This window comes from Salmo trutta, chromosome 34 (genome assembly GCF_901001165.1).
Source record: "Salmo trutta chromosome 34, fSalTru1.1, whole genome shotgun sequence".
Classification (NCBI taxonomy): Eukaryota; Metazoa; Chordata; class Actinopteri; order Salmoniformes; family Salmonidae; genus Salmo; species Salmo trutta.
This window is the reverse complement of record NC_042990.1, coordinates 7998479-8025390: the sequence shown is the minus strand read 5'-3', so window position 1 is coordinate 8025390 and position 26912 is coordinate 7998479. Positions and strand designations below refer to the sequence as shown.

Sequence of the window (26912 nt, the reverse complement as noted above, 5' to 3'; positions counted from 1 at the left end):
CGTTTACACAGGCAGCCCAATTCTGATCTTACATTTTAGTCATTTAGCAGCCTCCTATCCAGAGCAACTTACAATTTTTGCATTCATCTTAAGATGGCTAGCTGAGACAAACACATATCAGTCATAGTAAGTACATTTTCCCTCAAAGTAGTTGTTATTTTGCAATGATTTGTTATATTTTTGACCAATTGGATCTTTTTCCAATAATTGGGCAAAACATCAGAATTGAGCTCACTGTTTTTATCTCTTCCCCGTGTGACTGTGTGTAGGTAGCGTGGCCAGAGCTAATTGCCATCAGGAAGGCCTGTATCAGCTTAGAGGAGGACTACCGACCGGGGATCACCTACATCGTGGTTCAGAAACGCCACCACACCCGCCTCTTCTGCTCAGACAAGACCGAGAGGGTGAGTGGAGACCCATGTAGAGCAGGGGTGTCAAACTCCGTTCCTGGAGGGCTGTGTCTGTGGTTTTTGATGGGAGTTCCTAAGCAATTTTTAAATGATCTATCAAGTACATGGAAGACACGCAGCCCTCCAGGAATTGAGCTTGACACCCCTGATGTAGAGGTTTAAATGATCCGCAGGTATAGGATCAGATTACCCAACTGTAAGCCATTAAGGGGATGACACTTCTGACCCTGTATCTGTGGTTAGGGGCACCGTCTACAAACAGTACTTCATGAGGGAGGGCATCGAGGGCTGTGGCATTGTTCCAATACTTTTTAAATGTATCTCTCCAACCACATATCCTTGGAGTAATCTCTGAGCTGGCATTTCACTGGATTGATGATTAAGACACAGCTGAAGTTAGAGGGGTTGCAACAATAGCCCCTTTTTCGACTAGCACTCCAGCATGTCTTTCTGTAATCACAACTGTCTCCCCCTACAGGTTGGAAAGAGTGGCAACGTCCCGGCCGGAACCACGGTGGACAGCACAATCACCCACCCCTCCGAGTTTGACTTCTACCTGTGCAGCCACGCTGGGATCCAGGGCACCAGCCGGCCCTCCCACTACCACGTCCTGTGGGACGACAACTGCTTCACGGCCGACGAGCTCCAGCTGCTCACCTACCAGCTGTGCCACACCTACGTCCGCTGCACCCGCTCCGTCTCCATCCCCGCGCCAGCCTACTACGCCCGGCTGGTGGCCTTCCGCGCCCGCTACCACCTGGTGGACAAAGATCACGACAGGTAATGACGAAAGTGGCGAGGCACAAGGCCAGAATACTGAGGGGTATCGCAGATAAACAGGAAACGTTATTTTAGTCAGAACAGACACGAATGGACTGTATTAGCTGCCCTATACGTTCGATTTATATCTGCAACATTGTGTGTCTAGCTTTTACTGAATATACAATTTTTGTTTGGCATGTTGACGCAAATACATTACGATACATGTTGTTCAACATGACTACAGTTGGTGGAGCCCAACACTAGTGGTTTTGTGCTCTTTTTCTCTTTGTCATGTATCTGACCCGTCTCTCTCGTCCTGTCCTGCAGTGCGGAGGGCAGCCACGTGTCGGGCCAGAGTAACGGTCGGGACCCCCTGGCCCTGGCCAAGGCAGTCCAGATCCACTATGACACTCAGCACACTATGTATTTCGCCTGAGCCCTGTGAGCAATGTGCGCAGTTCTGTCCTCTATCTCTCCCTCTCTCTATTTGCCAGTCTTTCTCTATCTTTCTCTTGCGTCTTGATGTGCACCAAAGCGGTTCGAAGCCAGTGAAGTGTGCCAGTGTAGTATTTTCCTTTTTGGAAAAACGACATCCGGCGTTCCCGATCGAAGCCGCCCTCTACCAGCAATTCGGCACCGAGAGACCGTTGGTTTCCGATGCACAGAGAGAACAACAAGAAAACACAAGTTGAGCCATTTTTGGGGGGAGGGGAGGGTTGTTTATTTTGAATGTGTCTTTTTGTTTTTAAAAGATACACTGAGCAATTGAGCGGACTGATGCCAATTGTCAGTGGCAGCTCTTAGCTCTCCTAGCTAAGCAGGACTCTGTCTACTTTTTACCTCAAAGCCCCTTTGGGCGAAAATCTGTCACAAGTTCTTGGGTTGGGGGGGGGGTTTGCATGGAAACATGGGTGGAGAGGATCTTTTGAGAATGATATATATATTTTTTTTCTTTTTATGATCATGTTTTAACTTCAGTCTTTTACAAGCGAGGTCACCTGGGTATCCATACCCATTACTCTTCTCCCATTTAGCGAAGAATTAAGTGCTTGAGTGTGTGCGTGTGTGCGTTTTGTGTATATACGTGTGTGCGTGTGTTTCATGGCAGGCCACTGAATTGTAAAGGGAAAATCAAGAAAACTGCTGTAAAATGCCTCAGATTTGATTTTTTTTTTTTTTTATATTCACACGAGATATATATATATATATATATATATATATATATATTTACATCTATAGAACAGATTGAATTATACAGGCTTCACAGAGGCCGGTGGGTGTATGTGTAGCAGTAGCAACCGTGGTTTAGCCCATGTGACTGACTGGGCATTGGGACCTATTGAATGGTTGAGAGCTTTTGCGGGGTTACGGCGTTGGGCTAAGCCGCCTTATTAGGTGCCCCGTGTGAGGAAGGGGATTCATCCCTTAAACCCGTTTGTCTGAATGGTTATGACATTGTTGGGGCGGAGCACAGGTTTTTTTTTTTTTTTTTAAGCAAGGCGCTAGTCGTCTGAATTGTTCGGAGGCGGAAAACCCATTCGCTTAACTTTTGGGGTCTCCTTTGCTACCGGCCAATTCATTGCACTGACCCGGGACGCTAGGCAAGCAACAGAGGGCACTCGCTCTTACTTTTTATGCATTTATACATCAGAATCAAAAAGCAGAATTTGTAAGAGTTTAATATAAAAACCGTTTTGTGGCTAATCTTAACTGTTGTTCAGACTTAGTAGTTATATTTGATGTTGTTCTTGTTGTTGTTCTTATCTACGATTATGATAATTATCAGACCGGCAGCAATCGGATGTGTAGTTATGAGATCAGGGAGTGGCTGGGTTTAGATTTGGACACTTTGGTAGCATTCTGGCCTTACGGTGGAGGGAGGCCCAAGGTGTATCGGTTCATGCTCCCTTCTGCTCCTCAGTGACGTAGTAGGGAAGGGTTTGGCCATGTTCTCCAGTAGGAAAGATCTCTGTTGAGCTGTCACCGTTACCCCTGACTGGTAAAACAGGAGGCAGAAGAGTACTGTTGGCAGCAGGGGGTTTCGGTTTGAAAGGAAGGAAGGTGACAATCAGAGCTGGCATTAGGAAGAAACTGGGGCAGAGCGAGTCGTAAAAAGAAGTATGCAATAGGCAATGAGTAGAATTTTTAGAACTTCATAATGTGTATCTATGACGGTTTGTGTGTATTTGAACAAGTATATCTATTCAAGTCTAAACTTATGGCGTTTTTTACATTTTTTTTATTAAGTTTTTGAACACCGGATATGAATTGACATAAAGCATAAACACTGCCCATGGACCTAAGAACACCTGACCAGTCACGACCACAGTTAAAGATCCTATTTGACCATTTGTGGTTAAGGTTATTGTCGTGCAAGGCCGCGGCCCCTCGCGGTGAGGATGGGGGCGGGGGGGTCGACTGCGGCGCACCCACCTCGTCAGGGGGGGTCGGCTCAGCGAAAAACCCTTTTGTAATAAACCATCCGTAAAGCAGCAGGTTTGCTATGAATGAGTTTGAGCGCCTACCTGTCGAGGGCTTTGGGCGCTGGCCTGTGGGAGTGGAGCATGGTGGGGTTCCAGGCATTGCATGCAATACGTTTGAGGGGCGGGGCTGAGCTGTTGAAGACGTGCACTAGTTTTCCTACGGGGCAAGGGGGCTGCAGAGAGCCTGGTGTTATAAACATCAGCCTGGTGTTGTAGTCTGTGGCCCTCTGTGGGTGTGACCAGACTGGAGGAGTGTGCAGGATATGGGTGTGGTCTCCTAGCAGGGGATCCAAAAGGCAGCGATGACTCCTCAGTTTTGAACATATTATCATTGCAAAGCAATATTAACTCAAAATCCAGTTTTCGAATGAGGAAAAATGTATAATTCTTCTTGTCGACGTGGCTGTTGGTCTGCTCTCTGTTGCCGTTTTGTGTTTCTGTAATTTGTTTTTTTGCCTGTATCAATCAGTGGGAATGTGCATTCGGTGGACTAGCTCTTTAGGCTCTGAGAAAAAAGAAAAACAGGTAAAAACATTTAGACTTTTCTCACCTGCATGCCAGAGTATTGTCCCTAAAAAATAAAAAAATAAATATAAAAAAATATATTAATAATTCTTTAGAATCAAGAGACGGGAGAAGAAAAATTGGGTAAATGTTTATGAATTTAGTGAGACTGTTTTAGGCTAGCAATATTGTCCAGTCTCTTCAAGATGTATTTGAAAGATTCCTACACAAATGTCAGTAAAAAAACGGAGGCACAGGCCGCTGGAGGTTGAGCGTTCGAGCCTTTGCGTCGTGACCCGAAGACAAACGAGGTACTTTCTTCAAACGTGGGCCCGGTAAAGACTTGACCTCTCGCCCCCTCACAGGCCCCAGTGTAGCGTCCATTTAGGCCTCCACTTCCTGGTTTGTGCCCCTGCCACGCCTCTCGGGGCTCCCCTGTCTCGTGGCACCACCCTGCTGGCCACCCACAAGCGCACTTCCTCTCTGTGGGGGCCTCGGCCCAAGGTGTCCACGGCCACTGGAATACCTCTTTTTAACCTTTTTAACGATCCATTCTTTCTGTGACCCGTTTGAAAGAGAGCATGATTTATTTTTTAATTCCTCTTTGATATATCTACAGATTTGTTATTTGACATTGTAAGTGTAATTACATTTTTTTTGTTCTTTATTCTGGTGTGTAGCTCTGCTGTTTTCTGCTAGTGGTCTGAGCTGTGTGACTGTCCAACAGCAATAGAACAGTACCCTGTCTGACCTGCTGGGGAGGGGTGGGGCTTCCTCAGGCCCCTCCCACAAGGGTGCCCAATCACTCGCTGTGTTGCTATGTGACATGTTTAAACTTTTTTTAATTTGTTTTGCCTGCAGGGAATATTTGTGTTATTGTGCAAAGTAATAAATTGGTATTTTAATGCCTATATCATATGCTGGTGTTTCCTCTTTATTCCTTATTTTTATCCCAACATGACACAAAGGGAAAACGCTAGTCTTCTATTCCATTTTATAATATATTCTTACTAATACATTTGTTGAGTGATTACATGCATAGGCCAGTAGATGGCATCGTTTTCTCTGTGAGCAGGGCAGGTCTGTTATCAGCTCATTGGCTGACAAATAGCAGGAGATGGGACTCCTGGAAAACCCCCTCCTTACTCACAGTTTAGGATAAGATAAGAAGCTGTCACTTTGACAATGCCACTGTATCATGTTCCAAAGATCAAATTAAAATCTGAAGTCTCTAGGGTACTTGCTGACAGCATTTGTTGACTTGGACAATAAGTAATGTGGTCAGCTGATCTATTTCAGAGATGAATACACTCAGGGATGTCCATCTTAAATCAATGAAAACCTGGCAATATATTTGTCAATCATTTCTTTTGACTTTCGTGTGTGTGCTAATGATTCCAGTGGATTCCTTACGCTGTGGTATTCATCATATGCAGTACCACGTGTAAACATGTCTCATTCACAATAGACCGCTATCCATTGCCTGTGCTCCTCTCTCCCACCGCTCTCATTGTATCATTACCCCTCCTTCCATTTCCTATGTCCTGTGCTGTTGTCATGACCACCGTTGTCAAGGAGAGGTCCTACTCACACAAGGAAACTCAAACCGCAGATCTTGTTGCCATATTTAATTCATCAACATAGGCACACCAAGGTTCAATGATGTAGTGAGCAGAAATAAAAAAGAATTGGTTCTCCATCACAATCACAGTTGGGCTATTGGCCAGTATACACAGTTACACCTGTAACTGACGTCAGCAGTAAAGTGTAAATCCATTGATATAATCCATAAAGTGGGATATCCGCCATTGATATGCAAGACCAGTTATTTGTGGCCATAGACGGTTTATTTTCATCCGAGAGTGAAAGAATCAAACTACCTCAATTTATACATTTTATAAATGAAATGTTTGAGTACGTTTTAATAGTACTTGTTTAGGTAACACCACTGCTCCGTTCCCTTTGATGGAAAGTGAATGCTTACAGCTGGTGTTCAGCTTTGTAGTCCGGTTCATTCTGCTCACACAACATTCACTCCACCTAGCCCCCTTTTCAGCCGGCTCTTCCTTCTGCTGCAACCCCCCCCAGACAAAAAGCAGAGTTGTAAATGCTCCTTTAGAGACGCGTAGAGCAAAGCAGAGCATTTAAGCCCCGTTGTAGAGGCCCCCTGGATTGTCTTTGTGTTAATTGATCCACCTACAGATATCTCTCTCTCCCTCCCCCTGTACTGTCTCGTTCCCTCTCTCTTTCGCTCTTTCCAGGCACAGTGTTGCTCTCACAGGTTGACAGTAAACTGAGGTTGTTCTGAAGATGGGAGGGATGGACTTACTATTCCACTTACCTGGCAGTCTAAGTGGTCTTGCCTACTATCAACCCTAACAACCGGATTGGACTGACCCAATTGGGTTTGCGTGCGGGGGGGGGGGGGGGGGCAGCAAGCTGAACCTGCGTTGAGTCGAAGTGGCCTCGGCAGGCTGAGCCCATTGTGACGAAGACACTTCAGCAGGCGCCAGCGGCAGCTGTCTGCCGCTTCATTTTCCAAGGCCTTGTTCTCCAAGACACCGTAACACCATTTTAAGCTGTAGCGGCGAAACATTTTTGCATCAACCATCAAGCTTTGGTGCATTTGGAGGCATAGTTTGGATGCACTTGGACAAAGGCCAGAATTGGACCAAGCCTTATTTGCGCTTTATCAAGACATTGGTCTTTTTGTTTACCTTCTGTGGACCTTTTTTGCTCATAGGACTGTATCAGTTGTTTTCTTCCAGCGATAACATACATCTTCAGCGACGTCCCTTGATCGAGTATCAGGTTTTATTGGCATGACCCATCTAGGTAAGGCCACACCAAACCTGTGGGGCAATGGACACTTTTCCTGTAATCAGCTTGGGTTAGTGTGAGGTTACAGGGCCAGAGCTGCTGACATCCAATTGTACCCTACCCACAAACCCACTGGGCCTGAAGGTGACGTTTCTGAAGCTCAATCAATCGAAAATAGGGGAGCTGCCACAAATGGCTGCACAGTTATTGGTTCTTAAATAATTAATCCGTTCAATAGACAGAGGGAGGAAAGCAATTGAGTCTTCTCTCCGTCTACCACCACCTGTCACTCCGATCACTAGGGGGGGAAAACCTCAAGTTAAAAAAAAAAGAAGCTAAATTGAAGACATCTGACCAGATGTTGAAAAGAAACTGAGACATAAGAAGCTTGAGAAAGGAAAGTAGTTTCAGAAAAGGACAGTGAGTGACTCAAATTCAGGATTGTGAAAGGCCCAGACAGAGCAGGCAGTAAAGAAGTGGGCCTTGAAGTGAGAAAGAAGACATAGACAAGGGTACAGGTCAGTTTCAGGTGGTCAGAAGACATCGAGAGCAGCCATCATGGTCAACACAGGCATGCAGCTGATCAGCTTCACCTGCGCGGTAACAGGTTGGGTCATGGCCATCGCTGTGACGGCCTTGCCTCAGTGGAAGGTGTCCGCCTTCATCGGCAGCAACATCCTCACCTCCGAGATCAAGTGGGAGGGCATCTGGATGAACTGCATCTACCAGACCACTGGCCACATGCAGTGCAAGACCTACGACTCCATTCTGGCTCTGCCCCCGGACCTCCAGGCAGCTCGTGCCCTCATGTGTGTGGCCATCTTCCTGGGCTGGCTGTCCTGCACCGTGTCCTGCTGCGGCATGAAATGCACCACGTGCGCTGGGGATGACCGTCGCGCCAAGGCGGGCATCGCCCTCTCCGGCGGCGTGCTATTCATCCTGACGGGCCTGTGCGTGCTGGTGCCCGTCTCCTGGACCGCCAACACGGTGGTCCAGGACTTCTACAACCCCAAAGTGCCTGTCATGTACAAGCGAGAGCTGGGCCAGGCGATCTACCTGGGCTGGGCATCTGCGGTTATTCTGATGATCAGCGGGGCCGTGCTGAGCAGCACCTGCCCCCACATCGAGAGCGGAGGACGGGAGTACCGCCGGGGATACATGGGCCGGAGCTTTCCTAACACGCGCCCCTCCCCCCTCGCACCTGATCCTCCCAAACCTATCACCTCCAACAGCATGCCCCTAAAGGAATATGTGTAGTCCCAGAGAAAAGATGTGAAGAAGAATGGCAACAGGTTGGAGTATGGGAAGAAGCAAGGTTGCGAACGAGAAGAGGAAGTAGAAGGCTGGAGAAGGGAAAAACTGTGACTGTAGTGGAGGTGAGGTGTTGTGACTTGGAAGGTTTTGAAGATGTGAAGCGTTAGATTTGAAACTCTACTCTGCAGTTCTCTCACGTTCTTCTACCGTGATGCATTTTGATGTACTGTAAATATTTATTTAAAATGTATTTTTTCAAGTGTGTGTGTGTATATATATATATTTGAGACTGTTTCCATCATGCCTATCATTTATCTGCCTCATGTATTGGGTTATTGACTTTATTACACTGTGATATGGTATTAGTGCATGGACAGATCACAATACTCTGCCTGGAAGACACGACATCAATCCCCATAAACATCTTTAAGATATTATGGTTTTGTGACTTGTGGTGTGAAGATTGGAGTGATTTCTTTCTTTCACAATTCTTCTCAGATGACTATTAAATCTGTGAAATAATTCAGTCTCGGCACTACTTCATTGAGTTTGAATAAGTCAAAATTGTAAAAGGATAAACTGATTATTCCAAGAGTATTTTAATTAGTTTGAACTTTTTTCTTCCGTATGTTTTAGTTCATGACAAACTGATGGTATTTTGTAGTTTGCCCAGAATATTGAAGGAGTCGTGCTCAATGTTCAGCTGTGCACAACTCCAAACAGAAAGTGTTCCCTTTGCACATAGTTAATTTGACAGGAATTCCAAACAGCCTATAAGAGGGCTAGATTGATCCATCACTATCTTTCAGGGCAGCTAGGGCAAATGTGTGAGCTGAGGAAAGGGGAGAAGGCAGCCATCCTGAATAAACCACATAGTAAAACAGGTGTAAAAATTGTATAATTTTTCATGTAATTTATACTCCATGACATTTCAATTGTTTTTCAACAGAATTTATTTTTTGCTTAGTCAGAGGTTCTACTATTCTAGCTCAGGGCCCATATCCACAAAGCATCTCAGAGTAGACAATTGGTCATAAGTGCTGAGAATAGAGACATTTTACTCATTCTCTTATGGGTAAAAAATAAAAGCAATGCATGAAGCCTCTTTAGTCATAAGTCCCACCTAGTGGACAGATATTTAGGACACCTCGTGAGCTGTCCTAACCAGTTAAGTTACCAGCAGGTGTCTTGATCAATAACAACAACAAATGCAGTGAGTCAGTGGTTCCTGCGCCACATGCAATTGCTTTGGAGTTGTTCGTGTTTTTTTTAATTCTATCGTCAATCCATAAATGATCTAGATCTACAGTACAACAGTATCTCTTGTGCCTTTACCGATGATTTCACATGATATGCCTAAATACTTATAACAAATAGGTTAATAAATAAATGTATTTCGATTATTGAATTACATACATTGGTATTTCAAGTTATTCCTTTGGAGTGCAATACCACGTTAACAAAAAATATGCCTAAATTGGGCACTTGAAGGAATCTAGGGATTATGTTGACTTTGTGTTCGATAAAAATGATAGACCTTTCACGAGTTGTATGCAACATTATTGGCAAGTGACTTGAGGCCGACGTGCCAAAGCGAATTAGCTTTTAAACGGGAGTGACGAGTGTGTTGATATAACGGCAATATTGTCAAAATGATGCTTTTAACAACCATCGGAATTGGTAAAAAAAAAAAATTATGCATACCAATATATTAGGCGATAAGAGAAGTGATTGTGTCACGTGAAATTATATCAAACGTTTTCCCATTGCAACATGAACATGTACAGTCTCATTCACCGTGGTTGTCTGAAGCGTGCTATAGAGTTCACAGCTGCCGATGCCTGATTGCGATTGTTGCAAATGATGGGGGGAGAAACAATGTCAACGAGTGTCATCACCATCTTTCCTTTGCGGTACCTTAAACTGTCGTGATTACCAGCTGAGTTTGTCTGGGCATTGTCTTAAAATCCTCTTAAAATCTACTCTGAGCTTGGAGATTTTTGGGGGTTTTAAAAAGTTTTTTTTAATCAGGATTCCTAGGACCTTTATCTGAGATGCTTTGTGAATAAGGCCCTGGTCTTTGTTGTTGTAGCAGAGCTCTGTGACAATTCTTAACATGCTCTGTCTACCTCATGGTCCTTTGCCTTGTTCACATCCAGGTGCTCTGCTCCTATCAGACACATCCAAAGACAAAGTCAACCCAAACCCGGTCTGTTCCTTTACCCTCCAACCCATTACTGAGTCTTTTGTTCAATTGTAGACCATCTGAAAAGTAGAGAATCACATCCACCGGGTAGTCCTCTTGCGAACATCTTGTAGCTCTCGTTTTACTAGGACTCAATGAAAAATGACACTTTGAAACAGTGTGCTTGAAAGAGGATGCAGAATAACTACATTAGTTTATTAAATTCAGTGAGGGTAATTACAGTGCCTTCAGAAAGTAAACACACCCCTTGACTTTTCCACATGTTGTTGTTACGGCCTGCATTTTAAATTGAATACTTTGAGATTGTGCCACACAATACCCCATAATGTCAAAGTGGAATTATGTTTTTAGAAATGTTTACACATTAATAAAAAAATAATGTCTTGCATCAAAGTATTCAACCCTTTTGTTATGACAAGCCTAAATAAGTTCAGGAGTAAACATGTGCTTAACAAGTCACCTAAGTTGCATGGACTCACTGTGTGCAATAGGATTTTAACATGATTTTCAAATGACTACCCCATCTCTGTACCCCACACATACAATTATCTGTTAGGTCCCTCAGTCGAGCAGTGAATTTCAAGCACCGATTCAACCACAAAGGCCAGAGAGTGTTTCCTGTGGTTCGCAAAGAAGGGCACCTATTGGTTACAGTTACAGTATTAACTACACTTTGGATGGTGTATCAATACACCCCAGTCACTACAAAGATACAGGAGTCCTTCCTAACTCAATTGTTGGATTGGAAAGAAACTGCACAAGGATTTCACTATGAAGCCAATGGTAATTTTAAAACAGTTGCAGAATTTGATGGATCAACGACATTGTAGTTACTCAACAATACTAACATAAATGACAGAGTGAAAAGAAGGATGCCTGTACAGAATAAAAAATATTCAAAAACATGCATCTTGTTTACAGTATGGTACAAAAGTAATACTGCAAAAAATGTGGCAAAGGAATGTACTTCTTGTCCTGAATTCAAAGTGTTATGTTTGGGGCAAATCCAACAACACATCAATGAGTACCACTCTTCATATTTTCAAGCATGGTGCTGGCTGCATCATGTTATGGGTATACTTGTCATCGGCAAGGACTAGTGTTTTTTTTTAATAAAAATAAATGTAATAGAGCTAAGCGCATGCAAAATCCTAGAGGAAAAACTCGGTTCCGTCTGCTTTCCAACAGACACTGGGAGACAAACTCCCCTTTCAGCAGGACAATTATCAAAAACACGAGGTCAAATATACACTGGAGTTGCTTACCAAGACAACATTGAATGTTCATAAGTGGCCTAGTTACAGTTTTGACTTAAATCGTGTTGAAAATCTATGGCAAGATTTGAAAATGGCTGTGTAGCAATGATCAACAACCAACATGACAGAGCTTGAATAATTTGATTAAGAATAATGGTCAAATATTGTACAATCTAGGTGGGCAAAGCTCTTAGAGACTTATTTATTTCAGCTTTTATTTCTTTCATCACATTCCCAGTGGGCCAGAAGTTTACATACATTCAATTAGTATTTGGTAGCATTTCCTTTAAATTGTTTAACTTGGGTCAAACGTTTCGGGTAGCCTTCCACAAGCTTCCCACAATAAGTTGGGTGAATTTTGGCCCAATCCTCCTGACAGAGCTGGTGTAACTGAGTCAGGTTTGAAGGCCTCCTTGCTCGCACACGCTTTTTCCAGTTCTGCCCACAGATTTTCTATAGTCAGAGTATAGAAAAATAGTATAAAATATAGTATAGTATAGAGGTCAGGGCTTTGTGGTGGCCACTCCAATACCTTGGCTTTGTTGTCCTTAAGCCATTTTGCCACAACTTTTGAAGTATGCTTGGGGTCATTGTCCATTTGGAAGACACATTTGCGACCAAGCTTTAACTTCCTGACTGATGTCTTGAGATGTTGCTTCAATATATATCCACATCATTTTCCTGCCTTATGATGCCATCAATTTTGTGAAATGCACCAGTCCCTCCTGCAACAAAGCACCCCCAAAACATGATGCTGCCACCCCCGTGCTTCACGGTTGGGAAGGTGTTCTACGGCTTGCAAGCCTGACCCTTTTTCCTCCAAACATAACAATGGTCATTATGGCCAAACAGTTATATTTTTGTTTCATCAGACCAGAGGACATTTCTCCAAAAAGTATCTTTGTCCCCATGTAAAGTTGCAAACCGTAGTCTGGCTTTTTTATGGCAGTTTTGGAGCAATGGCTTCTTCCTTGCTGAGCGGCCTTTCAGGTTATGTCGATATAGGACTCATTTTACTGTGGATATAGATACTTTATACCGGTTTCCTCCAGCATCTTCACAAGGTCCTTTGCTGTTGTTCTAGGATGGATTTTTTACACTTTTCGCACCAAAGTACGTTCATCTCTAGGAGACAGAACGCGTCTCCTTCCTGAGCGGTGTGACGGCTGCGTGGTCCCATGGTGTTTATACTTGCGTACTATTGTTTGTACAGATGAAAGTGGTCCCTTCAGGTGTTTGGGAATTTCTCCCAAGGATGAACCAGACTTGTGGAGGTCTACCATTTTTTTTTCTGAGGTCTTGGCTGATTTCCTTTGATTTTCCCATGATGTCAAGCAAAGAGGCAGTGAGTTTGAAGGTAGGCCTTGAAATACATCCACAGGTACACCTCCAATTGACTCAAATTATGTCAATTAGCCTATCAGCTAAAGCCATGACATAATTTTCTGGAATTTTCCAAGCTGTTTAAAGGCACAGTCAACTTAGTGTATGTAAACTTCTGACCCACTGGAATTGTGATGCAGTGAATTAATGTGAAATAATCTGTCAGTAAACAATTGTTGGAAAAATTACTTGTGTCATGCACAAAGTAGATGTCCTAACCGACTTGCCAAAACTATAGTTTGTTAACAAGAAATTCATGGAGTGGTTGAAAAATGAGTTTTAATGACTCCAACCTAAGTGTATGTAAACTTCCAACTTCAACTGTATGTAACCTGTATTTAAATGAGGAGCTGTCTGTGGCAGAAGTTAAGAAGGTGATTGACACTGCAAAAAATGGGAACGCGTTTGGAATTGATGAACTGCCTGATGAGATTTTAAAATCTCCTAAATTAATTGACATCCTATATGATTTGCTCCAAATGTGTTGAGTACAGTACACTGCCATCCACTTGGTATAAGTCTATAGTGAATCTCATTCCCAAATCTTAAAAAAAAAAATGACCAGAGAGTGCCACTGAACTATAGAGGCATAAGTTTATTAAGTACGGTTTATAAATTATATTATAAATTATATTCATCCATCCTCAACAATAGGCTAATTACATTTTTGGAGGACCAAAACAAGAATAACAAAAGGGTTTTCGGAAATCCAGAGCCTGTATAGATCATATCTTCTCGGTCTGTACAATAAATAGATTACATGAAGAGAAGCCTACTTTTGCATGTTTCATTGATTTCCAGAAAGCTTTTGATTTTGTAAATAGGGATCTTTTAGCCTATAGTTTGTTAAAGACAGGGGTTGATGGGAAATTTTATCAAGCAATCCAGTCTCTTTACAAAGTACCAATTGCTTGTGTGCGTGTTAATGAATATGGTACAGATTGGTTTCCCACACCCTCGGGTGTAAAACAAGGAGACGCCTTATCACCGACTGTCTGCTTTGTTTATAAATGATTTGGCAACATAAATGAAACAGTTAAATATTGGAGTAAGATATGATGATGAAATGCTAAGTATCCTTTAATATGTGATGATATTATTTTGATGGCAGAAACTGAAGAAGACCTGCAGAACATGTTATTATGTGCAGTCAATTGATGGAGACTCGTGATTAACCAGACAAAAACACACATAATGACTTTTAGAAAACCAGCACTAAGAGAAGTGTTTTTCAGCTTTGTTTTGGTGAAGACTTTCTGAAGTTTACTAGCATTTATAAATATTTGGGTCTTTTTATTGATGATCATATTACCTTTCTATAAGCAACAACTGCCCTGGCCGACTCAGCAAGTAGAGCTCTTGGGAAAGTTATAGGAAAAACAAAAACACTGAGATATTGGTTATGCCATGTACTCCAAACTGTATCAGACATGCGCATGTCCTGTTCTGGACTATTCAGCAGGAGTGTGGGGTGCTAAGAGGTATTTTAAAAACAAACATGTTCATAACAGAGCAGTATGTTACTTTTTAGGTGTACACAAGTTTGCACTTATACTTGAAATAACAGGGGACATGGGCTGGGACACCTGTGAGGCGAGATGGAAGGCGTGTGTGGTGAGACTGTATGTATAATATTGTACTTCTCTAGGGATGTAATTATTGTTTGGATAACCTTATTGACTATTATGTAGTGATGTATTATATTTTTTTCACTCTTTATGTGATGCACAATGCAGAGAATGCCAGAAGAAGAATGATCATTTAATTACCACAGTGAATTATTGTAATGTTTGTTAATGTGTCAATTAACCCCATAAGGGATGGGTTGCCAATTGGCGATTTGACACAAAAATAACACATTCATTCATTCATTGTATTGACTCAGGATGTGAATACTCATCTAATCAAGACATATTAGTGTCTTATTTTTCATATATATATATATTTTTTAAAGTAAGCATTTTTCTTCCACTTTGACAGAGTATTTTGTGTAGATCGTTGATAAAAATTACAATTAAATCCATTTGAATCCCACTTTGTAACTACAAATTGGGGGAAAAGTCAAGGGGTGTAAATAGTTTTTGAAGGCCCTCTATATACGGAAAATAGAGCACCATATATAGGTTCACCTGATATGCTCGCTTCTTCACTGATTGTTTTCAGGGACCCAGACCTCTTGGGAGCAGTTTCCCGAAGGCAGAGGTCATCAGCCCTCAGTGTCTGCAGCACGTTCCTTCTTCTCAGAAACCTGTGCATGCAGATGATGAAAACTATCTTTCTCACACAAATCAACAATAGGACAACCTTTACCAAATGGTAGATTTCAAGATTTATAATGCCACAAACTGAAGTGATGCGTTTCAGCATCAAGCCTTCCTCGGCAGTATGCAGTCTAGTGGTATGCTCACAATGACAATGTATTGTGCATCAGAAAGGATACTGTTGACGATAGTAACACCCCGCATCCTGAAGCCACTCCAACATGTCAGCGATGGATGGAGCGACTGCAGATCTCTGGGTGCAGGTAGCAAGGGTGTCTATATTCTGCTCATACAACAGGGACGCACCGGACACCTGATTACTGATAGCATCTCGCACAGATTGGAGATAACACCTGTTAGAAATAAGAGGGTCATCTGTGGTTACAAAATGTTTTCAAGCTCTCTCATGAGTTTATGGAGTGAGCTACCACGTATCTTCCATTTTGTCCACTGCCTGTAGGAGCTTGAAGTGAAGACGCTGGTGCAAGATCAGGAAAGGTGTGAAGAGAGGTGTTGGCAATTTGGATCTTTTGAAACGCCCTCAACTGCTCTTCTATGTTTCCAAGTGAAACCATTAAAGGCTTTGCTTTCAGCCAACACTGAATTCCATACCTTCTTCATTGTTCTCCAAGCAGACTTTTTTTTTCTTCAATACTTGGTAAAGCGACAATAACGCAGGCCTCCTAGTTTACATTCAGGACAAGTGACGTAAACATGGACGTTCTTCGAAATTATAGGTCAAAAATGACGCCAAGCAAAAGCGTGTCCTTATTGGCTGATCTCCGGCATGTTCTGCGTCTGCGTGGAAATTTGAAAATTTCGCCAACTGGAAAGAGAGGGAGCAGCAGGATTAACTCGCTAACTAGAAAAATAAAGAAAACATCGCCAGGTAAATCATTATGAAATTAAATGTGTCAAACAATCTCAATGTTTAGAATAACATTGCATTGTATTTCAAATCTGAAGTGAAACAGTCATTTTTAAACGGAGTAGCTTCAATCTGGCTAACTACTAACGTTAGCGATGCATGCCAAGCTAACAACATTTCCGGAAAAGGGCTAGCTAACAGTAACTAGCAACATTTTACCTGTTTTGCTAGCCCAAGCACCATTACTAATTTAGTGTACGTTACCAATGTACAGAGTCATGGGACGACCAAAGAGGACGACCAAACAACGTAAAAACCCCAAGTTGGACAAATTGGAGGCTTTTCTCGAAGATTTCGACAGTGAGGGTATGGATGACAAAGAACATGTAGATGCAAGTTGGCTGCTAGCCATTAACGTTATATGAACATAAAACAACGTTTGTGAATTCACTTTGGTGTAACTTATCCAATCACACGTTGTCTTTGCAGTTAAAACCGTTGTTGAAAGGCTGAAGGAGAAGACAAACAGCCTCCTGAAAGATGCAGACAACTTCTACAACATGGCTGTGATCAAGCTGCCTAAGGCAGTGAGACAGATGAACTGGCTTGAGCATTGTGGTAAGTTAGCTGGCTAGCTAAGTGAAGAAGTATGCACCTGACTGTTCTCTCAGCTACCGCACAGCAAGCCGTACCGGAGCGCCAAGTCTAGGTCCAAAAGGCTCAACAACTACCAGCAAGCCACTAGACTGTTGAACAGTTACTCAAATGGCTACCTGGACTATTTGCATTGACCCCTCCCCTTTTGTGCTGCTGCTTTTTAATATGTATATATTTAACTAGAAGTCATTTAAGAACATTGGTATTTACAATGATGGCCTAGGAACAGTGGGTTAACTGCCTTATTCAGGGGCAGAACAACAGATTTTTACCTTGTCGGCTCGGGGATTCGATCTAGCAACTTTTCGGTTACTGGGCCAAAACTCTAACCACTAGGCTACCTGCCGCCCCACTCGCTGTTTATTATCTATGCATAGTTACTTTACCCCTACCTACATGTACATATTACCTCGACTAACCTGTACCCTGCACATTGACTCTGTTCCGGTACCCCCTGTATATAGCCTCACTCGTTATTCATTTTATTGCAACTTTTTTTGTTGGACTTTTTTGGGGGTAAAATGTAGATACTATTTTAACTCTTATTTTTCTTAACTGCATCGTTGGTTGAGGGCTTAAGTAAGCATTTCACGGTAAGGCCTACACCGGTTGTATTCGGCGCATGTGACATGATTTTAATTTTGATTTGGCGAAAGGTGGTTTAGAGATGTTTTATCTGACAAACTGCCACTTCTCCTTCATCCCTTCAGGGTCAGAGAAACCAAAGTCACCCGTGTCACCAGTGGAGGATGCCAAGGTGGGTTTTCTAAATTAAAATGGAATATTTCATAAACTGTTGGTTTTTAAGTCGGGCCATGGTTTTGACACCCCAGAAAATGTCACCCAACCAGAGTCAATCTTCTCTCTTATTTGTCTACTTCCAGAAAGTAGAGGAGGCTGCCCAAGTGGAGAGCATTATGGCTGAAGTCCATACTATTCCCCCCAAGACTGTTAAAAAAGGTAAGTATTTGCTCCATACCAGTTGTTATAGGTTATGTGTCTCCTTTGAATCCCACTGGATGTTAAAGTTACTCTGCTCCCCTCTGCAGCAATGTTGAAAAGGGGTGGAGCCAGGACAAGTTCAGAGGATGAGGAGAACACTATTACGGCCACAGGGAAGAAGGTTAGTGCTGTATTTTTTTTTGGCAAGGTTAGGGAGACTTACCGTGTGTTTAGTTTCACAGACTCAATGCAGTCCTCAATAGCCTCCTTTCTTTTAGGCTCTTGCATTTTATTCCAAATTATAGTCCAAGTCATAATTAGTGCCAAGCCATGACTAGCTCAAGCTGAAGACTTGCACTGTTGCCTCATCGCCCATTTCTTCTCTCTTTCTCAGGGTAAATCAACTAGGAAACCTCCAACGTCAAAGAGAGCCAAAGCACTGTCAGTCAGCAAGCGGAACTCGTCCATCAGAAAGTAAGACCCTTTCAGCCGGAATCTGCAAATATTTTAGCATGTGTTTATGGATGTACGCAAATGACTTGCTAATATTAATTTGCCACTTGTGTTCAGGTCCAGTAGGAAGCCACTGGTCACTCCTTCCAGGAACATGTTGGACAGTTCCCTCATGGGCCCTACCCCTCTCATCACACCACGCTTCGACTCCAGGTAAAGTGGCAGTAGGTAATGTTCCGCGGCTTGTCCATGACAAGTTTTGCCTGAAGCTGGTTGTTGTTTAGAGAACAGTCTATCCAATCTTTCCCCTAGTAAATCGTTCCAGTTGGGACACATTGGGTACCACTGTGCTAGTGGACACTGCTTGACTTGTTGTCGTCATATATCCCAGGCTTCCCAAGACCCCAGCGGTGAGGATACCCCGCCACAAGGAGAGGGTTTACAGTATCTCGGTCAACGGCTCCCCCATCTCAGGAGGCGGTAATGATATCGTCATCAATGTCCCTGTGGGGAACGGAGAGGTAAGCGGGCTACCATCAGCCTTCCATTTTTAGACTGATCCTTACTGAACAGTATGCACGACCATCTGACTTGGCTAAATACCCTCACTAACCCCTGTTTGTTACATGTGTACAATTATTTCCATGACATAATACAAAAAAAAAACTTTTGGATTGACCAATGTAGACATTTTCAAATATGCAACTTAAGTTTTATATCATGAAATTTCAACCTGAAAGATTTGTCATCAGCACACTGCTGAGAGATTCCTATTTGAGTCAGAAAAAGATACTCATATGTTAGTTAAGATATACAAAACCTTACAGAGAACCTATCCAACTGACAATCTCTAAGGAAAAAATAGAAACTATTGGAACCAAGACTTAAAAATAACTGATATTGGCAAAAGATGGAGACAGCCTATAGGGAGGAGGTCAGAGACCTGGCAGTGTGGTGCCAGGACAAAAACCTCTCCCTCAACTTGAGCAGGACAAAGGAGCTGATCGTGGACTACAGGAAAAGGAGGGCCGAACACACCCCCATTCACATTGACGGGGCTGTAGTGGAGCGGGTCGAGAGTTCCAAGTTCATTAGAGCATTAGTGAGGTCGGGCACTGATGTTGGGAGATTAGGCCTGGCTCGCAGTCAGCGTTCCAATTCATCCAAAAGGTGTTCGATGGGGTTGATGTCAGGGCTCTGCAGGCCATTCAAGTTCTTCCACACCGATCTCGACAAATAATTTCTGTATGGACCTCGCTTTGTGCTGCTTTGTCATGCTGAAACAGGAAAGGGCCTTCCCCAAACTGTTGCCACAAAGTTGAAAGCACAGAATCGTCTAGAATTTCATTGTATGCTGTAGCGTTAAGATTTCACTTCACTGAAACTAAGGGACCTAACCCGAACAATGAAAAACCGCCCCAGGAATAATGATTTCTCCAACAAACTTTACAGTTGGCACCGGGCAGGTAGTGTTCTCCTGGCATCCGCCAAACTGATTTGTCCATCGGCCTGCCAGATGGTGAAGCGTGATTTATCACTCCAGAGAACACGTTTCAACTGCCCCAAAGTCCAATGGCGGCGAGCTGTACACCACTCCAGCTGACGCTTGGCATTGTGATATTAGGCTTGTGTGCGGTTGCTCGTCCATGGAAACCCATTTCATGAAGCTCCCGACGAACAGTTCTTGTGCTGACGTTGCTTCCAGAGGCAGTTTGGAACTCTGTAGTAAGTGTTACAACTGAGGGCAGACTATTTTTACATGCTTCAGCACTCGGCGGTCCCATTTTGTGAGCTTGTGTGGCCTATCACTTTGTGGCTGAGCCGCGAAGTGTTGCTTCTAGACTTTTCCACTTCACAATAACAGCACTTACAGTTGACCAGGGCAGCTCTAGCAGGGAAGAAATTTGACAAACTCACTTGTTAGAAAGGTGGCATCCTATGACAGAGCCACATTGAAAGTCACTGAGCTCTTCAGGAAGGCCATTCTACTGACAATATTTGTCTATGGAGATTGCATGGCTGTGTGCTTAGATTTATACACCTCTCAGCAATGGGTTTGGCTGAAATAGCCGAATCCACTAATTTGAAGGCGTGTGTGTTTCTATATATATGTACTTGACGACATGATTGATTGGCACATTTCCTGTGTGTTAAGATAAAGTGCCTCTGCTGACCTGAGTATTTTTGGTTCCAGTGCATTCAGCTGCTGGCCAGTCAGATGGACACTGTGGACCTGGGACAGCTGGATGAGACAGCCATGAGGAGCATCCGTCTGCTTCAGGTACGGTCTTCACCAAATAGAACTATACAATATGGCCATGTCTATATGTCATGCTTCTAACAGAAGAAAAAGGGATGCATTATGCGTAACCGTAAAAGCAGTCGAAAGCGAACAGGTTATGGAGAAATCTCCAAACGATGTACACTAAAGATTACATTTGCACATCAACGGTCCAATTACATATCTGGATCGGGGTGCGCCATTTGAAAGCTTGTTCTTCTGCCAACATGACTAGCTAAGTGTCAAAATAAGAGCGAGTGTTGAGCTTTCACAAGGCACTTTAGAGATGCATTGTCATTTTGGTTGGCCCAAACGGGAGTTGTGTGTGCATTCAGGTATATCATTCATGGCAAATTCTCCTCACAGTATGTGCTCATTTTGTTCAGAACGACCCTGAATATAACGCCATCCCATCTTTCAGTACTGTAAATGGTATGCGTTTTTGTTATATAGAAATGTGAATTGCACATCGTATGGTTGTTTTTATAATGCGGTATCTATTATAATCCTCCACCTGTCTTCTTTCAGAACACGTCCGTCTAGGACGGCGTTTACATATTCCTCATGTTTACTGAGCAGTTGAAGTGGATTTCTTTGTCAAACCTGTGTAAACAGTAGCCGTTAGCATAACTCCCGTTCACTTTTCTCTCCACAGAACCGCCTCACAACGCTGTGTGAATCCTCCGAATGACCTCTTCACCCTATGTCCTTTTTTTGTACACGACCCCCCCCCCCCCCCCCCCCCCCCCCAAAAAAAACAATTCTCTGTATATTTCTCTTTTAATACATAGTTGTTAATAGCTGTCAAATCTGCTTTTGTGTAGTTATCTTTGCGCTCTTCACTGTTATGGTTTAAATGTTTTAAAATGGATGCCAAGCACGTGAGACCACACTTGGAACGGGCTATTTTTCAGGGATGCAGTCTTCCATATGAAATGTCAAGATTTAATATGAGCAACGTTAATAAACCCCTAACTACACTTCCCCTCAAGTAGTCTAACATGTTTGAAAGTTACTTGTGTGCCCTGTGAGTGAAAGAGAAGGATATGCTGCATACCTTCGTCTCATCAATAACACTTTGTCTGTCCTCTTGTGGTTGAGGTTTGCCAGTTGAACTTGTACTGTACCGTGTGGATGAGGAAATGTTTAGAGGTCCATGCATTTTACATTTATTCAGTGAAATTTTACATTACTTTGTTTTAATGTAAATGCCATTTTGGTCACTTTTCTCAAAGTAAACTCTTTCATCTCTCGGGTGAATGTCTTTATTTGTGTGGTGGAAGTTGGGGAACCACTGCTTGCTGTTTAGCCTAGATGAAGATCAAATCAAATGTATTTATCACATACACATGGTTAGCAGCTGTTAATGCAGGTGTAGCGAAATGCTTGTGCTTCTAGTTCCGACCATGCAGTAATATCTAACAAGTAATCTAACAATTTCACAACAACTACCTTATACACACAAGTGTAAAGGAATGAATAAGAATATGTACATAAAAATATATAAATGAGTGATGGCCGAACGGCATAGGCAAGATGCAGTAGATGGCATAGAGTACAGTATATACTGCTCAAAAAAATAAAGGGAACACTAAAATAACACATCCTAGATCTGAATGAAATAATCTTATTAAGTACTTTTTTCTTTACATAGTTGAATGTGCTGACAACAAAATCAGAAAAATAATCAATGGAAATCCAATTTATCAACCCATGGAGGTCTGGATTTGGAGTCACACTCAAAATTAAAGTGGAAAACCACACTACAGGCGAATTTGCCAATCTTGGTGTTCTCTGGCAAATGCCAAACGTCCTGCACGGTGTTGGGCTGTAAGCACAACCCCCACCTGTGGACGTCGGGCCCTCATACCACCCTCATGGAGTCTGTTTCTGACCGTTTGAGCAGACACATGCACATTTGTGGCCTGCTGGAGGTCATTTTGCAGGGCTCTGGCAGTGCTCCTCCTGCACCTCCTTGCACAAAGGCGGAGGTAGCGGTCCTGCTGCTGGGTTGTTGCCCTCCTACGGCCTCCTCCACGTCTCCTGATGTACTGGCCTGTCTCCTGGTAGCGCCTCCATGCTCTGGACACTACGCTGACAGACACAGCAAACCTTCTTGCCACAGCTCGCATTGATGTGCCATCCTGGATGAGCTGCACTACCTGAGCCACTTGTGTAGGTTGTAGACTCCGTCTCATGCTACCACTAGAGTGAAAGCACCGCCAGCATTCAAAAGTGACCAAAACATCAGCCAGGAAGCATAGGAACTGAGAAGTGGTCTGTGGTCACCACCTGCAGAACCACTCCTTTATTGGGTGTGTCTTGCTAATTGCCTATAATTTCCACCTGTTGTCTATTCCATTTGCACAACAGCATGTGAAATTTATTGTCAATCAGTGTTGCTTCCTAAGTGGACAGTTTGATTTCACAGAAGTGTGATTGACTTGGAGTTACATTGTGTTGTTTAAGTGTTCCCTTTATTTTTTTGAACAGTGTACATATGAGATGAGCAATGCAGGGTATGAAAACATTATATGAAGTGACATTGTTTAAAGTGGCTAGTGATACATTTAATTACATCAGATGGCAAGATGCAGTAGATGGTATAGCGTACAGTATATACATATGAGATGAGTAATGTAGGGTAAGTAAACATAATATAAAGTGGCTAGTGATAAATTGATTACATCAATTTTACCATTATTAAAGTGACTAGAGATTTGAGTCAGTATGTTGGCAGCAGCCACTCAATGTTAGTGATGGCTGTTTAACAGTCTGATGGCCTTGAGATAGAAGCTGTCTCTCGGGCCCAGCGTTGATGCATCTGTACTGACCTCGCCTTCTGGATGATAGGGGGGGAACAGGCAGTGGCTCGGGTGGTTGTTGTCCTTAATGATCTTTTTGGCCTTCCTGTGACATCGGGTGGTGTAGGTGTCCTGGAGGGCAGGTAGTTTGCCTCCGGTGATGCGTTGTGCAGACCTCACTACCCTCTGGAGAGCCTTACGGTTATGGGCAGAGCAGTTGCCGTACCAGGCGGTGATACAGCCCGACAGGATGCTCTCGATTGTGCATCTGTAAAAGTTTGAGTGCTTTTGGTGACAAGCTGAATTTCTTCAGCCTCCTGAGGTTGAAGAGGCGCTGCTGCGCCTTCTTCACCACGCTGTCTGTGTGGGTGGACCATTTCAGTTTGTCCATGATGTGTACGCCGAGGAACTTAAAACTCTCCACCCTCTCCACTACGACGACCTGGGGTCGTTCTGGTAATACAGTACAGAAATACAACCACCTTTTCATGTTTTCCCATTGTCATCATCGCTTCAATATGCTGTAATCACAGACAACTAGACAATACTGTTTGCCTGCTTAGATTCCCTGAGACCACCTGCCCATTTGTGTTTCTGGAGGGTGCATTATTCATGAAGACTCCAGGCAAATCAAGTTCCCCTGGAATTCAATTTGTCGCTAAGTATCAGTTTGACAGGTTTATGTTCCAACGAGATGCATTGTATTTTGTCTAATGTACACTTTAAACATCAATGAGCAATAGCTTCAGATGTTTCCATTAACTCTAGCTGTCACACTGGTCACAGCAGAAGGAGCCCTGCTTGTAGAAGCTATATTAAAATGTAGGGTCAGATGTGTGGGGTGCCAGACTGCTTTAAAAATAAACTGCTCCACCAGAGCAGGGATTCAATCTGAGCCGCGTTGTCAAACTCACTGCACTTATTTTAATGGTCATTTAGTTGGGGAAAAAAATCCGAGGAAAGATGTTCAAGAAACAACTTTAGTTCTTTGTAGAATGCATGCATTTACTGAATGCAAAACGAAATGTATGGGAACCATTGTTAATTTAAGTTACTCAATGGGGAGTTGAAACATCAATGAGTGACAATCCAAAACATCAGATATCCTCTTGTACAAAAAAAAAGACCAAAAGCATGAACTGATGAAATGTCACATTTAATAGCAATATAAATTGCATAATGGTAGGTAGGTTTTAGGCTCGGTTGCAAGATGGTTCATGATCAAAATGTTGAAATTAGTAGATAAATTGCTAAATTAATGCTTAAATAACTACTCATAACTTTCCCTGGAACTTTCTGTGTGGCTTTTGGCACAACAATTACCCATATTGCACCACCTCTTTGTTAGAGTTTAGATTTGGTATTTGTTGTTTAAATGCATGCAGTATTGCGTACAGAACATATTTTGTGTGCAATGTGAGTAATACACAATTCCACCACAAAGAGGCAGTGTCATACTGCTATATGAGCCCTTTCTAAAACAGCAGATTAGTGTTCTGTCTCTGGAGTTTCAAGCCCAGCCATAACTCCCTCCTGTCAATCAAACAAATACCCTCTATCCCGAACACCAAAAGGTCAAATTATCCATGTCAGTTTAACATCATTCTCCACTGCTGTTTTGCTGAGCGGGATTGAGCACAAAAACACAGTCGGATGGCCCTTCTTTAAATCTCCTGTCAGGATGAGACACAGATCACCCAATGATGAAGTACATTTGATGGTAAAAACAGAGTAGAGAGAATGAGAGGAATGGTGGGTCTTTGCTTGTTTCCTGGCACTGGGAGAGAGGGATGAATGGGAGATGGGGCAGACGGGAGAGATGAAGCACGGAGATAAAGACTGAGATGAGTGTATTGGGGAAAATAAAGCGATAGAGAACTACGGCACAAGCATAGATCCAAGGGGAAGATGGTCTGACTGTCTTCAGTCAGAGACAAACAGAGCGAGAACTAATAAAAAGGAGAGGGAGGAGAGCTCCCAGCCACATGGCGGCCACGCGGTTTCATCTGAGCTCAATGGAAAGCTGTGATTTAGCAGGACTGAACTTGAGCACCTCTCAGTGGATGGAAAGAGAGCGGGGGGGATTTGGTGATAATGGAGTCTCTTCCATCAGGAAGAGTGAGTGAATGAGGAGGGATTTATGATCATATCAAGGCCAGATCCGAGCATTACAGGCCATAATGACTCTGTTTGTTCTATGCTGTACCTGTGCTAAAGAGCGCGAGAAAGATGTAAAAGAGACGTTAAAGGAATAAAGAGTGTGATGTAGGAATAAGTGAAGTTCTTGCTCTTTTCTCCCAGGAGTACACAGGAGGATTGTTCAGCCTTTTCTCCCAGGAGTACACAGGAGGATTGTTCAGCCTTTTCTCCCAGGAGTACACAGGAGGATTGTTCAGGCTTTTCTCTGCCTCATTTCCTTCATTTTAACCCTATAGCCTTTCTCTAGCTCTCCCTCTTACGCACGCACACTTTCTTCAAAGCCTCAACATGTCTATCCTCCCCAGTGAGCGAGTGTGCGCACACACTTTCACCTAGAATAGGCCCGTTGTCCCTTAGCTCACTGTACACACATGCACACTCCCAGGTCCCCTCACTGTCCCCTGTTTATTTATGCCCCAGCCACAATACAGGGATTAATTTCTCAAAGCCGATTTGAGCTCTGGCACGCTTCCTTTCAACCAAAGAGCTGGAGCAACTTTAGTACTGGGGGAAGTTTCCCCTTCACACTGGCTTAGAGGTGGACTCTTTCATCTTCTGAGGGAGGAGAGAGAGCGGCCCTTACCGATGCACAGCTGGGAGTCACTCAAGTCTTTACGTCGCTTCCTCTTCTCTCCCTCTTTTTTTTGTTCACTCGCTCTTTCATTCAATCTCTCTGTGGCTCTTTCCTCTTTTTTGCTTCTCTCTCCTTACTTGTTGACTTGTCCTGGCCAATCAGTGCATGGGGTTTGAGGTTGAGGAGAAGCCATTTTATTAAGCTTGATTACGGGCCCGTACTGTATGCAAGCTTTTGAGTGACTGTGTGGTCCCAAGTCTGGGTTTAATGGTCTCTTTTCCAAGCTTAAAAGGATAAACATTCAACATTGGTCATGCTGTCAATCCAGCATTACTTCTGCCGTGCTCAAAACAACTGGAAATTCAGAACTGGGAAATGTGACTTGAGTGAGTTCAAGACAACTGCGAACTCTGGAAAAAAAAACAAGCTCATACTGGGAAAATAAGTTTTGAACGATCATCCAACTCGGAATTGCAAGTCGGGAACTCGAGCATCTTTCTAGAGCTCCGACCTGAAGATCACTGACGTCATCATGATTCGACCTTGTTTTTTTCCAAGTTCCCAGTTGTCTTGAAAGCACCATAAATCCAGAGAATGCCAGACTTTGGAATCAACATTTGCCCACAAAGGACCGCCGCGCCACCTTCCTGTTCAAGTGAACACAGCACAACAAGGTGAGTCGAAAAATGTCTTGTATGCTGCTGCATAAATGATGTAATATACCAGGGAGATATGTATACTGTAGCTAAGAAAGTAATACTAAGTGTATGTTGTGTAGTAAGCTGTTGGTTGCCG

The 26912-nt window shown here is 43.1% G+C and overlaps 3 protein-coding genes across 8 annotated transcripts in view; all 3 read left to right on the top strand.

Annotated features, from left to right (window-relative positions):
- LOC115173441 (protein argonaute-4) overlaps positions 1-5077 on the top strand; it is a 43111-nt gene extending 38034 nt beyond the window's left edge. For all 6 annotated transcript variants that reach the window (XM_029731503.1, XM_029731500.1, XM_029731504.1 and 3 more), the window contains exons 15-17: positions 270-404; positions 889-1190; positions 1500-5077. In XM_029731503.1, the coding sequence (XP_029587363.1) occupies positions 270-404; positions 889-1190; positions 1500-1608 (546 nt within the window). In that variant the 3' untranslated portion in view covers positions 1609-5077. The remainder of the gene's footprint in view (positions 1-269; positions 405-888; positions 1191-1499) is intronic.
- Positions 5078-6679: 1602 nt separating this feature from the next.
- LOC115173440 (claudin-7-like) lies at positions 6680-8755 on the top strand. The gene has a single exon (XM_029731498.1). The coding sequence runs from the start codon at positions 7538-7540 to the stop codon at positions 8234-8236; it is 699 nt and encodes a 232-aa protein (XP_029587358.1). The 5' UTR covers positions 6680-7537; the 3' UTR covers positions 8237-8755.
- Positions 8756-16116: 7361 nt separating this feature from the next.
- On the top strand, positions 16117-21796 carry LOC115173439 (borealin). The gene is made up of 11 exons (XM_029731496.1): positions 16117-16228; positions 16482-16573; positions 16697-16825; positions 17575-17621; positions 17749-17824; positions 17914-17987; positions 18201-18280; positions 18377-18472; positions 18651-18780; positions 20454-20540; positions 21196-21796. The coding sequence occupies exons 2-11, from the start codon at positions 16486-16488 to the stop codon at positions 21229-21231; spliced, it is 843 nt and encodes a 280-aa protein (XP_029587356.1). The 5' UTR covers positions 16117-16228; positions 16482-16485; the 3' UTR covers positions 21232-21796.
- Positions 21797-26912: the final 5116 nt, after the last annotated feature.